The sequence below is a fragment of a genome, unplaced genomic scaffold (genome assembly GCF_019419815.1).
Source record: "Pyrus x bretschneideri cultivar Hongxiangsu unplaced genomic scaffold, Pyrus_bretschneideri_v1 Contig32, whole genome shotgun sequence".
Taxonomy (NCBI): domain Eukaryota; kingdom Viridiplantae; phylum Streptophyta; class Magnoliopsida; order Rosales; family Rosaceae; genus Pyrus; species Pyrus x bretschneideri.
In genome coordinates this window covers 1,780,021-1,793,110 of record NW_025999635.1, presented here as the reverse complement: position 1 = coordinate 1,793,110, position 13,090 = coordinate 1,780,021, and the positions used below count along the sequence as shown (strand labels likewise).

The window sequence follows — 13,090 nt, the reverse complement described above, 5'->3', positions numbered from 1 at the left end:
CCGCGCGAATTTGGTTCCAACATATACCAATTGTTTTTAAGTGTAAAGTGTATCCTTTTTTTTATGTAAAATTCATTCAATTCTTTTATAATCCATCTTTTAAACTTATAGGTGTACATTTTTTTTCATTGATTTGAGAATGTATCCATATCAAGTGCATTCGAAAAACTTTACTAATGTTATTAAGCTTAGATTATTAATTTTTTGTTGTGTGGTTTAGAAGACTGAACCCATGTTTTGAGTATGAAGAATCTACCAAATGTTTTATGGTACAATTAATAATTTTAATTGATATTGATGTACAATAATATTTTTAATTAATATTGATGTATGTGCCCACGTTTATATGTATGTATGTGTGTATGTATGTGTGTATGTATGTATGTATGTATGTATGTATGTATGTATAAAATATGTTTATATATATATATATATATGTATTTATTTTTATGGAAAAACATGATTTTCTATCGAGTTTGAATTTTTATTAACGAGGTGAGGAGTATAATTTATCTTTTAATCTTTTCAATCCCACAATAATGAATTTATTTAAAATCATTAACATAGGCAACTAGAAATTTTAAATTTTAAGTTAAAAATATAATAATTGACATGCAAATACATTAATATCAAATTCTTTGATAAAAAGTTAAAAACCAATAAGATTGCAAATAGCATTGGTGGTTAGAAACTACATTAAAAGTTTTTTTTTATTTTATTAAATTTCTATTGTATAGATGATGTAATGATCAAAGTAAAATGCAAGGAGTAAGACATCAATCAATCAATCACCAATTTATTAACAAAATAATTGTGCTCTGTGTCATCCTGCGCATTGGTTCATTCCTCTTGACTCATGATAATTGGCAAAAGAAACTGCTCTCGATCTTCTCTTAGGATTACCTTATCAACAAGGTTATTTGCGTGTTTTCCAAATCCTTTATTTCTCTCTATTATCAATCATGAATACAATAATACTTGCAACAAACTTTAGAGTCATTTACATTACATCAAGATTTCAAAAGCTGAATTTTTTTACAAAGCGTAGCTATGGATGCAAGTTTCCGCCTTCTTCCCCTTTGACGAAAATGTACTTTTAAAAAAATAACACCTAAGATTAAGACCTAGAGTCTCACGCGCCCACAAGCCTCATGCACCCAAGATGAATGGGGGGCTTTGGCCTAAGAATCTCCTATGCCAGAGTTAGAATTTTAGAGAGAAAGTGTTTAGGGATTTTTAGGGAGAGAATGAACTTAGCTTTTGGAGAAAAAATGGGATTATATGTAGGGGTGTGGCCGGCCCTATTTGGAGAATAGGGACTGACCACTTATGGTGGTTTTATGAGGTTAATTGCAAAATATTATGTGACATAATATCTTGCAACTAACTTGGTAATCAATCCCAATTTAAATAGAATAATTGGGAGTTACTTTGTGGGTGAGGATTTGATGAGGAGTGATGAGAGGGTTTTGAATAAATATCATTTTGATCACCTTTGACTCTTCCTTGATTGAGCCGTTATCGCTTGTTGCATGCGCGTAGGAATCATGGTTTGCCTCGAGAGTAATTTTGTCTTTTTCACCCAAAAGTCCACATATCGGCTCCATAATTTTCTTGATTATTTTTGGCTCCACAGTAGCCTATAAGATTAGATTTTGTTTTTTTTCTTTACCAAAGACGATGATACCATCCCCGCCAAGAGATGTGTATGAATATAAGTTTTACATTAGGTTTGAGAAAATAAAATGCAATATAAATGTATGGTTTCACTCTTAATAACAACGAGATTTTTTGTGATAAAATTCAATATCTAGCAATAAGTGATTAAGTTGAGACAATATTGATATGATTAGGAGTCGGTGAGTGACCCAACTCTAAGAATATCTAATAATGTCACTGATAACTTCTAATAAGTGTGTTATGTATTATAGACATACATTAAATGCCATATAAAAAATCTGCAGTAACGTGCATACGTGTATGATGTACTTGACGAACCAAATTCAACATATAATATAACAGAAATTTAAAGAAAAAACATCTTGAAGGACGATCTAACACTAATACTTATTTTATCTGACTAAGAATAATGTTTGTTCGATCCTTGCAAATTGTGTAATATATTTACTATTGAGATTCTGTCTAGAACTGAACAGGAATCTAACACATATATATGATTGAGCACATGTGGGAGAACGTGAGGTTTGTATTGTATCCAAGAATTTTAGGAAGCATATATGGATTGAAGTCTGAGTTTCTGCCTAGGCGTCGGTCCGTATATATGATTGATGAGAGAGAGAGAGAGAGAGAGAGAGAGAGGAAAAGGGCGTAATAAAAGGGAAAGCTGCCATGGAAACAGAGAGAACATCTTCACGCCTACCACTGTATCACATGTGATGTGGCCATCACCATTTTTACGTAGTAAAAGCTTGGATTTCCGAGCCACGCACCCGTCGTCTTTCTCCCTTTCTCTCTTTCTCTTTCTTCTTCTTCTGCTCTCATCTCCTTCTTGCTCCGATTGATTATAAACAATGAGGATACTCCTTTCCTAGCTTGTTAGTTGTTACAGTATACCCTCTCCATTAATAACTAACAACTAATATGCATGAGACCTAGGATATAATTTTCATCGGTTGTTTAAGAGTTTTTTTTCTTGCACCCAAAGTCTTTAGTTCGAATCTCCCAACTTCCATTAATAGTGTCTAGAATGAGTGTATAGCCTAATGACTGTCAATTAATGGACAACAAGTAACCAATTGAATGAAATTACAACAAGACAAGTTCTAAACTAAAGCTTGAAAATAATTTGAAAATAAGTTACCTGTGAGTTTTCCAAATAAAATTCAAACATCACTGTCCTGCCGACCAAAAATACAATCTTGACTGTTGCACTCTAGTGAGAAAGACAGATGGAGTAGCTTTTTTTAGGAGTTTATTTGCTTCACCTTGGTTAGTGTAAAAGCAAATCCCAAACCCAGCTAATTGCACTCTCTTAAAAATAGTAATCACTATTTGTTTTACTTTGTTTTGGTAAAGGGACGAACTGATACTGATACAAAGTGTTAAAGAGGCTCTCCAATTTTTCATCTTTTTTGGTTCCTTCGTATGCTTTTGAGTGATATGAGTATAATAGTATGGTCCTAGAGCCTCTTTAGGTTAGCATTTTCCAACAAAATTCCAAGGACTCATTGCTCTCTTTTATACATGCATGATTTTGAGTGGGAATTTGGCGTTTCTCGTATTTTCTTTGTAACCGCATCCAACAAAATAGTACGTCTCGTTTTGGACAATTTCTTATAATTGCATAATCATGGGCGGAGCCACATTAAGGGTTACCATGGGCTGTAGCACAGGTAGCTTTCAATACGAACAAAATTTTACATGTAATTTTTATTAATTTTCAAATGTAGTCCATCATATATTTAGTCACTGATTCAAATTCTTTTGGTTTAATTATATAATACAGTTCACAAACTATCTCTTTTTCTCACATCTTTTTTCTCATCGCTTCTTGTACATGTACAAGTTTGAATTTGTTTGAATAACAAAAGTTTTTGGCTCACCTTGTGAAAATTTTCTTAAGCCAGCTGATACAGTAAAAAATATGGTATCAATTTTCTTTGTTTATAAAAATCTAAATCTCTAAGTTAGCCCATCCAGTGAAAAATTTCGAACTCCACCATTGTGCATAATCATTTTAGTCATCGCACCAGATACAAGTAAGTACGTCGATCTTCTTATTACACTAAACCCTTCTATCCTCTCTCTCTCTCTCTCTCTCCCTCTCTCTCTCTCTCTCTCTCTCTCTACATATATGTTGGTCAAAATTTAAAACAAGGTCATGAACTAGCTTTAGGGCAATAACTAGCAAGAGGTAAAGATCCCCAAAAGTATGTTGTCCAAATATCTGCAGTTAATGCTATGAATAAAAGAAACTTGATCAAGTTGATAGTGGGGAGATATGGTGAATATTATTTCCTGTCCTAAAATATCAAACAACAATGACCCAACAATTGAGATAATATGATAACAAGACTCAAGAATGTCTGCTTGCAATATTGCCTAGAATCGAAATGATAGTATTGCATCTTCCGTTCAACTCCAGTACATGATAGTCTCTCTCATGTTACCAATTCATCACGTGACAATCTTCTATCAGATTGATAGTATACTTTTTGAGCACATGTGGCAAGTATGCATTGGACAGTGACACCACTCTGAGACTAAAACTTAGTTGCATACAGGGAGTGTTGGAGCTGACAACTAATCTTCTAATATAACTTTCCAACCTTTTCACTGGAATTAATTAATAATGAGTAAGAGTAAAGATTGAACAAAACTTATAAAATTAGTGAAGGAAACTTGGTACACATAGCATTCATTTGAAGAATGATAACAATTAGGCCCTTCAAAATGTCAGATACAAAACGACTCCAAGTCTCCATGAAACATAATTAAGCATATAGCTAAGCTACATAAACTCTCCCAAAAACTAAAGCAATAAAAAACAACAAACGATTCCAAACTAAAATCCTACCATTTCATCTAATTAAGCTTCTTTTGACAAAATATGATGAGATTGTTTCACCTTCCCATTTCATCTCACACATACTTTTGGACTTGAACCTTCAAAACCCTTGAGAAGTTAGCATTGGTCGATCAATTGGTTGAAATTTTATTACCTTCGAGAGTACTTGATCATTTCTCTCTTGAACCTGTAATAATTCAATGAAACACAAGTGACAATGATCAAATATCACAAGAGATGGGTGGTAGAAGAAGAAGATGTGAAACCAGAAAGATCAGTCCAAGCATTGCCACCAGTACCAGCAGTACTAATACCCCAGTATTGGTGATCATTTCCCAGACTTCCCAAAAAATTCCTTGACAAATTCAGTGCTTGATGACTGTGTTCCATTTTCACATTAACCATCTGAGTAGTAGTAACTCCGTTACCCGCCGAATGATCTAACGGCTTAGATATCGGAAGCTGGCCAACATTTTGATGATCTCTACCGTCAAATTGGTACATCCCATGAGTAGTACTAGGTGGTGGTTCCAAATTAGCCAAGAAATTAGGAAATTGTTGCTGAAGTAGTGACGATCTCCAATGCTCAGAAATACCCATATTATTCATGCCTAAAATATTTGGTCTGGCACTCAACCGATCTGAACCATACTGATGGTGTTGGAATTCAACATCACCGGGTTGATTAATACCCCCAAAATTATTCAACCCTATCATGTCCCCGGAACCATAATCAGTAAGATGGTGTAAGGAGGGCAAAAAGGGCAATTGATGTGGTGGTGGTGGTGGTGGTGGATGTGTCAAACGGCCTATGATATTATCACTAGTGCTGCAGCTGTTGGAAGAATTGACCGTACTTGAGCTTGAATTACCAGCTGCGCCTGGTGATTTTGACCTGCTGCTGTTGCCCCCTTTGCTTCTTTTGTTTCGCCGGCAGCCTCCTCCCACCGGCACGCTTCTCAAGGCTCCTCCTCTGGTCCAGTAGCGCCGGCACGTTTTGCAAAAGTGGCGAGGCTGGGAAAGGCTGTAATTGTTGAAGTAGCAAAACTTTGTGTTTGTGGATTCACATCGAGGGCATTTCAGTGCCGTCTCTGGCTGTGGTATCTTGGCCAGCCGGGCTCGATCAGACATGGACCCAGGTTTGATCGAGCCCAAACTGCCGCTGCCATCTCTTGAAGTACACCTAGGTTCTGAAGACGGCTGCTGCGGAAGCTGAGGATTATTCTGATCACATCCACCTCCTTGTTGATGATGATTTGTTTGCTATGCAATCATAAGGAAAAAAAAAGTTAAAATAAATCAATAACTGGTATATTCAAGAGAAGAGATATAGATTGAAAAAGGGTAGAATATATTTATCTTTAAATCAACTTTTTTGGTGAAGAAGCTAGCTATGGAAGGAACAAAATACAAGTTTGAAGAAATTAAACCCTTACCTGTTGTTGCCAGTTGGGTGGATCCAGATAGACGGGAACGGATGAGAAAACCATGGCTAGCTTTCTCTTTTGTAAAAGTTTGATGTGCGTTTTTAGAGGATGTAATATTATTGGAGAATCACATCCACAAGAGATAGTTGCTGTTGCAGAGAGAAAGGGAGGAAAAAAAGATCAGAATTGGAGATGGAAAGATAAAGAGGTGGGTGTTTATTTATTTTGTTCTTTGTTCCTCTCATCCCATCGATCCGCCCACTACTTCTTTTGCTTTTTGTTTTATTAAATTTTTAGGGTTCGAAGGTGAGGAACCATTTTTCTTAGTCTTTAAGCTTCTTTATGACGCTGCTTAACCAAAAAAGATTAGTGACCAATGGCCATGCAGAGAGAGAGAAACCCTAATTAGTAGAACTTTAATAATATGAATATAATATTGGGTACACAATTATATAATATTGATATGGAATTAATAATGAAAAGGTGGGTGATTGTTGGGGTGTCTTGGGTGGAAGCATCACCATCGAATGTACCTTTGTTTCTCCTATCCGTTCCTTGCAGTTGCAGCGTTTTTATTTTTGCATGGAAATGTATAGTATACTACTATATTATTATCATTTTTTTCTCTGGGTACCTTTACGTAGATTATTATAAAAGAAAGAATCAATGTATCCTTCTGTATAAACCTTTTTTATTGGATGATTATTATAATTAATTAGGGTTTAAAATTTGCATCGTATTACTAATTACTCGTCCAAAGTAAACTCTTCAAGATATACGGGATGCTACAAGCTTATGCCTATCCCACAAATAAATAAAAAGAAAAGAAAAGCTTATGCCTGCACAGAAACAGCGTCTTGCCAAAAGTATGAAAAAGAGTTTGAAGTATTATTGCAGGTAGTGGCATCCACATACTCATTTTTTTTAACATTTTTCTAATTTTTGGTCATTGGATCAAATGAATATTTAAAGAAGATCCATAGCAAAATTTAACAATGATGTGTCAAAGGTAAAAATGAGTGTATAAATACAAACAGTACTAATTAATATAGATTCAAATCAATATATATGCTTCCCTTCTTGCTCTTCACAATGTTTCATATACCAAAAGCTTGAAGTGAAATTGATGAGAAGTGTACAAAGCTTGCCAAAATTCAATATGCTTGTGGAAGCCTTTAGGATATTTAATTCTGTTCAAAATTATTTATCAGAAATTAGTACTATTCTAGCTGTAGATTCTTCATCAATCTAATTAATTTGACGTAATTTTATGGCTTTAAATTCATATAAGTTGTGCCAACTATTTTATGAAAATAATGTACTAATAAGGCTCTTTTGAAATTTTCTGTATGATTAATCATTAACCAGGTAACCTTGAGACTAGAGGCAAACTTGTTTCACAGGTTTATTAAAAACAAACTAGAACTTAGATTTAAATAAATGGCAATCTGACATATTATTTTGATGAATGAAATTGATGCACTGGTGTTTGCAAGAATAAAAATAAATTTTATAAAATGAAAAGAGTTTTGAGGGAAATTTTTAACAACATAATTATATTTCCCTTGTAAATGTATTTCTTTGAATAAACATTTTTTTCAACCGAAAAAACAATTCCATTTTGAATTTCACCTTCTTATTAACAAAAGTATTGTGAAGATTGCTAATTAGATTATTACTTATTTGTTGATTAACATGTTTATTTTATATTAATGACATATCATTTAATTTACAAATTTAATTTAAAATTTTAACCTCTTTAGCATTACCCTATCCCTAAGTAAATCAACAAAGACTAGGGTTGGTGGCCATGGTGGTGGCCTAGCTAGCCGCGTTTGTGGGGTGGATATAGTATGGTCTTTGTCAGATGCTCACGGTCGGAGGATTCTTACTTTATATTACCAATTTGCCACGTCAGATATCAGTGGGTCCCATACCCACCTTGTTGTCTAATTCTCTAGGGTTTTCTTTTCTCCATCGGCTGGGTCGCTAGAAAAGCAACCTAATCATATAATTTTTAGAGTCCCCACCGGTTGATTTTCACATAACCAAGAAATATTATTGATCATGTAATGAGCATCAAATCTTCATCTTGAGAACTAGATTATGACCGTCCGATCGACACTAATTTGTTGAATGTACCCAACCAATACCATTGGTGACCGTGTATACATTTGGCCCTAATTAGGTACGGATCTATTTTTAGATATGCATGCAGATTCTTGACGATTTGCGTGATATTTATGTCTTGATGATGATTTTAATTTATTTTTTTCTTTCTTTTGCTTAAGGGTAATGTTAAGGAGATCAAATTTCTAAACGAAATTGTGTAAACCAAATTATATGGCTGTTGACGATTGGATTATTAATTAAGTAACAATTAACATGCTCATTTCTATTAGTGACGCATCATTTAGTTTACAAATTAAAGAGGATCATATGTGTATTTGTTGTGCAAATTGTGTTGTCCATTTAATTTAGTTGATGTATTTTTAACTCTATAAAATGCTATAACCGACTTTTTTTTTTTTTTTAAGTTCAATCGAATGGTGTTATTAGTCTTTTATATGTATCAAAAAAATTAATGGACAGTTCATTATAAGAATGTTAATATACATATATACGACTAAACAATCTCATCTTTGATTGAAGCCTAGCTTCTTTCTTTCTTGCCTCTGCCAAAACCAATAGGAATTGGAGCTCCTTCTGAGTAGAATGAGGAGAGTGCAGACGCTTTCACAGATGCCCGGTATCATACGAAGATGTAATCTTTACACACTAAGTAAGCTTTGGTTGGCTCTATTAACTCAAGATATACATCATCTTGCGCTAAAAATAAATTATGGCATAAAAATAAAATAGAAATTATCTATCGGAGATGGATCAAATACTTCCACTTTAGGAATAGGTTTAGTTGTTTAATGTGAAAGCTAAGGAAGAGAAATCCTTTCCGGAAAGCCGGGGAAGTAAGGTTATGAAAGGTAGTTTGCTCGCTCGACCAAAAAAGAAAGATTGAAACAGCCAAGAACAACAAAAAATTTAAACCCAGATATTCCACCGAATCCAATCCTTCAAGAGCGGGAGATAACAACCAAATGAAATCATTCACAAGGCTAGCCGGTTAAATGAATAAGTCGTGTAACAAACGATCCTTATTCCTTTTGCCTAGACATAGAGGTAGACACGTCACCTATGGAATAGTCGCCCCAAATATTTGATTTTACAGGGAAATCTACTAAGAAGCTGGCTAGTGCTTGACCTTTTTCTGTTGTTTGTAGTTCATATTGAATGGCAAACTCGCCTAGCTGAACTTGTTAGACATTGGACCATAATCCAACGGTTAATAGGTCTACACAGTTAGTTTAAGGATTGCTTGTACCCCTCAAGTAAAGTTAATATATTTCGAATTTCCTTGGGGAATTAAGGCTCCTGATTCTATCCTATTTAAAATGAGATTTGGTGTATCAATTATCCTTGGACTGCAAGGAATCCTAATGACATTATTATGTGAAGATCCATTAGGGTTAAGTCCATATAAATACAAGGTTAAGGTCCCTGCTCACATTACACAGAAACTCATATAAATGCCCCATTAGTTCGAGTATAAAGGAGTGTTGGGTGTGCAGAAGACTTTGGTCAACTAACATATCATTCCACATGATTCCAATATGATTTCCATTGAAGGAGAAGTCCATGGTTGAGCATATTTCACACAGTTCTGTCAAAGAGGGTTCATCTTTCCTACATGCCATGTTGACTTCGAGTGCTTTATCAATTAAGCATAATTTATGGATTCTTTCAAGTTAATGTTTTTAGTTGTTTATTAAATATATAAGGTCTAACAAAACTGCCAACTTTGCTACTCTTCCAGGTAGGTCAATCTTGTAGAAGATGCTCTTTAGTGGATATTTGCGATTGGTCTTATTACATGCATCAGTGACGGTACATAAATCCTTGTATGGCTAGTTGCCCCATGGAGACTACTTGCTCTGTCCTTTAATGTTTAAATGAGAAGAACAAAATTAGATTCTCTTTGGGCAGCTAAGCTTACGATTTGAGGGTCTTTAGGTTTTGAAGCATACAAGATGAAGGAGAGTCGCTTTGTAATATTATAAAGCGGTCTTAAAAAGTAGTTTTTTCAAACCATACAACATTATCATTTACACTTAACGGCAGGACATATAGTCTACACCACACAATTGGTCAACCATAATAATGTGGTTTAAGTTCGCCCTTTAAAAAGTTTAACCTAAGACTTCGCACTAATACCTTTTTGCAGTGAGGTGGAGTTTCACGTCTTGATTTCCCTTGAGATAGTTTCTTCCAGATACCTCCGAAGCAACAAAATCAATCTTAGCGACATTCGACATTCTGTACATGACCAAAACGTGAATTATTGCTTTGAATAAAATTCACAAGCATCATAGCTAGAACCATAATTTCCTGGGACATAGTTTGGTTTAACAAATTTACATCATGGAGAACAAAAGTTCTCAACATGGTTGGTGTGCTTCTTTAGGAAAACCTTTAGTTTTTTTTATGGCATGCTCTAAACTTTCGGTTCGAGATTGGAATGAACTCCAGGGTCACTGCACATGTATTTATAACAACCATACACGAACACACAATCAAGGTCGGGCATGTCATTGTATCTTTATTTATATTATATTATTCATGATGGATTTTCTTTCCTTGCAAGTAATACAAACCTATTAGGATTTGATCTCCAAATTCTATTAGGATTCTACTTTTAAGTTTACACAATCACATCTCTAATTAATAATTTCATCTACAACCGATACAAGTAGGAACCAGAAAGGGGTGGCCAAGATTTAATCGAGAACATAAATATGAGGACAAGGAAAAGAGAATTGACGAGGAAACGTGGAACAGCTGGAGTGACAGAAACACATTATCATTAATCAGGACTCTTAAATATATAAATCAAGTCACCTGGCTAGCTAGCTAGCAATGCTGATACACTCAGCTAAACCCATCAGTATCAATGGCGACTGAACTGATGGTGATCATGAGATGGAACACGTGCATAATTATGGAAAGAAAGAGACACTTGATAATTTGATTTCCATTAAAAATGAAGGATTCAGATGCACTCTAACAATATTTACCTATCCCTTAATTACGCGTTTACACAAACAGTAATATTCTCACTATATATATCACACTTAAAATTACACCAAAAGATAAAACACTTTAAACGCAATACTTTTTAATAAAAAAAAAAAAAAAAAAAAAAAGGTAAACCAGATGATGGGAGAACGATTCACAGCTAAAATCAATTAGAACCACGGGGTTTTTTCATTAATTGGGTGGGTCTAGTGGCTCAATTAATTTTTTACTAGTATTTGCCTTCACACTTTGTGTGTAAGAATACTTTTTTAAAAAGAAAAATAGGAAGGAGAGAGTGAGAGAGAGAATGTTGGTGTGAGTGGGAAATTTTTTTTTTTTTTAACATTAAATATATCTTAACATCACTTGTAGATGAGGATTTCATAAAAATAAAAAAAAAATAAATTTTGAATCTATGAAATTACAATTTTGCCCATCATTTTTTTGGTGTGATAGAAGACTAAATAGTTTTTTCACTCTATTTTGGTTGACAAAGATGGTTCTATTAATATGTAGTTTAGATAATAGTTATCAGACTTTTCTTTTATAATTTAATCAAATAGTTTTGCTCACTTTAATGCCCTCAATTAGCTATTAATCATCTAATTAATGAAAATTTTCTTCCCTAATCTTAAAGGTGTCCCAAATTTGTCTCCACCACCAAGTTCTCGTCATCTTCCAAACAGAAATAAGATTTTTCGAATCCATTTTATTATTAAATTAATAATTAATAATCCCAACCCTAGCTACCACATCAAAATTAAGTGCAATAAAATTATTAAACATATATATGTAAATTCCATAATAAAATCTATCTTCTATTTTATATATGTCCTGGCTGAGATGCAAGAGACGTGGTTAAGTTGATGGACTAGCTAGCTGGGGTATGTGTTCTCATTTTAAAAACATCGACTTGGGCCATGTGTTAACTTCAAATATAGAAAAAAAAATAGCACTCTCTCACACACACATTTTTGGGAAAAAAAAATTTTGATTTATTAATTAATTGTTACATTTATGGATACATGTATATCATGATAAGTCTGAAAATGAGACAATGCTGTCCCAGTTTCTTTCATTGACAAAGAAGCTACATAGGTCATATGGTCCAAACAACAACTGCAACATCAACTTGAAGAGGAAAGGGATCCTCATTTTTTTATTAAAATAGAGATTAGTTATGGGGTCCATATCATATCGAATTTTAATGATTCGAATATTTTATTTTTCAAGTTGCACCTCATAGATCATCCTTACAAAATATTAGTCAAATCAAAAATATTTAAGACATCTGATTAGGTTCAAAGAAATTAACAATACTTTATTGTATAAAAAACAATGAAATTTTATTTTGATAATTAAATAGGCAAATAATTTCGGATTGGATTGAATTTTTGCAATGATAATCTATGAATCGAAACTTACAAAATAGATAATTCGGATCATTGAAGTTCGATGTGAAGTGAGGCCACACGTAATCTCCATTTTTTTTCAAAAAATAGGGATCTCTTTGCATATATATAAGGCATATAAGTGCATACGGTTAATCAAAATTTCAATTATATAATACCAAGAAAAAGAAAAGTATAGTCAATAAACCATATTCCTAGTTAGAGTTTATTGTAGTAATGGTCAAGATACTCGAGTCTCACTTTAGTCCTTACCGTCAATTCCACACATAAAACCGTCAATGTCACACATGAAATTAGTATTAATCTCACATGAAGCCAATTGGCAATATGGAAAGTAGCTCAATTACTTATAAGCACATGCAAGGTCTCTCATTTTCCCGTTGTGGGATTCATACTCTCAACAAGCCCCCTCATGTGTGGCAAATTTTCAAGCCTAATATGTGAATAACACAAATCGGGTTACGCGGAGCGCGTGTATTCATTGGGCTTCACACGTAGAACAATCTGCTCTGATATTATGAAAGAAGTTGAGGTTTCACCATAAAATCAATTGGCAATATGAGGAATATCTCAATTACTTATAAGCACATACA

General features: G+C 33.8%; 1 protein-coding gene across 1 annotated transcript; it reads right to left on the bottom strand.

Annotated features, from left to right (window-relative positions):
- Positions 1–4,348: 4,348 nt before the first annotated feature.
- On the bottom strand, positions 4,349–6,295 carry LOC103935250 (dof zinc finger protein DOF3.6). Its single transcript, XM_009345020.3, has 2 exons — positions 5,965–6,295; positions 4,349–5,791 (listed from the first exon to the last, which is right to left on the bottom strand). Exons 1-2 carry the CDS (start codon positions 6,016–6,018, stop codon positions 4,757–4,759), a joined length of 1,089 nt encoding a protein of 362 aa, XP_009343295.2. The 5' UTR covers positions 6,019–6,295; the 3' UTR covers positions 4,349–4,756.
- Between the last annotated feature and the right edge of the window lie 6,795 nt (positions 6,296–13,090).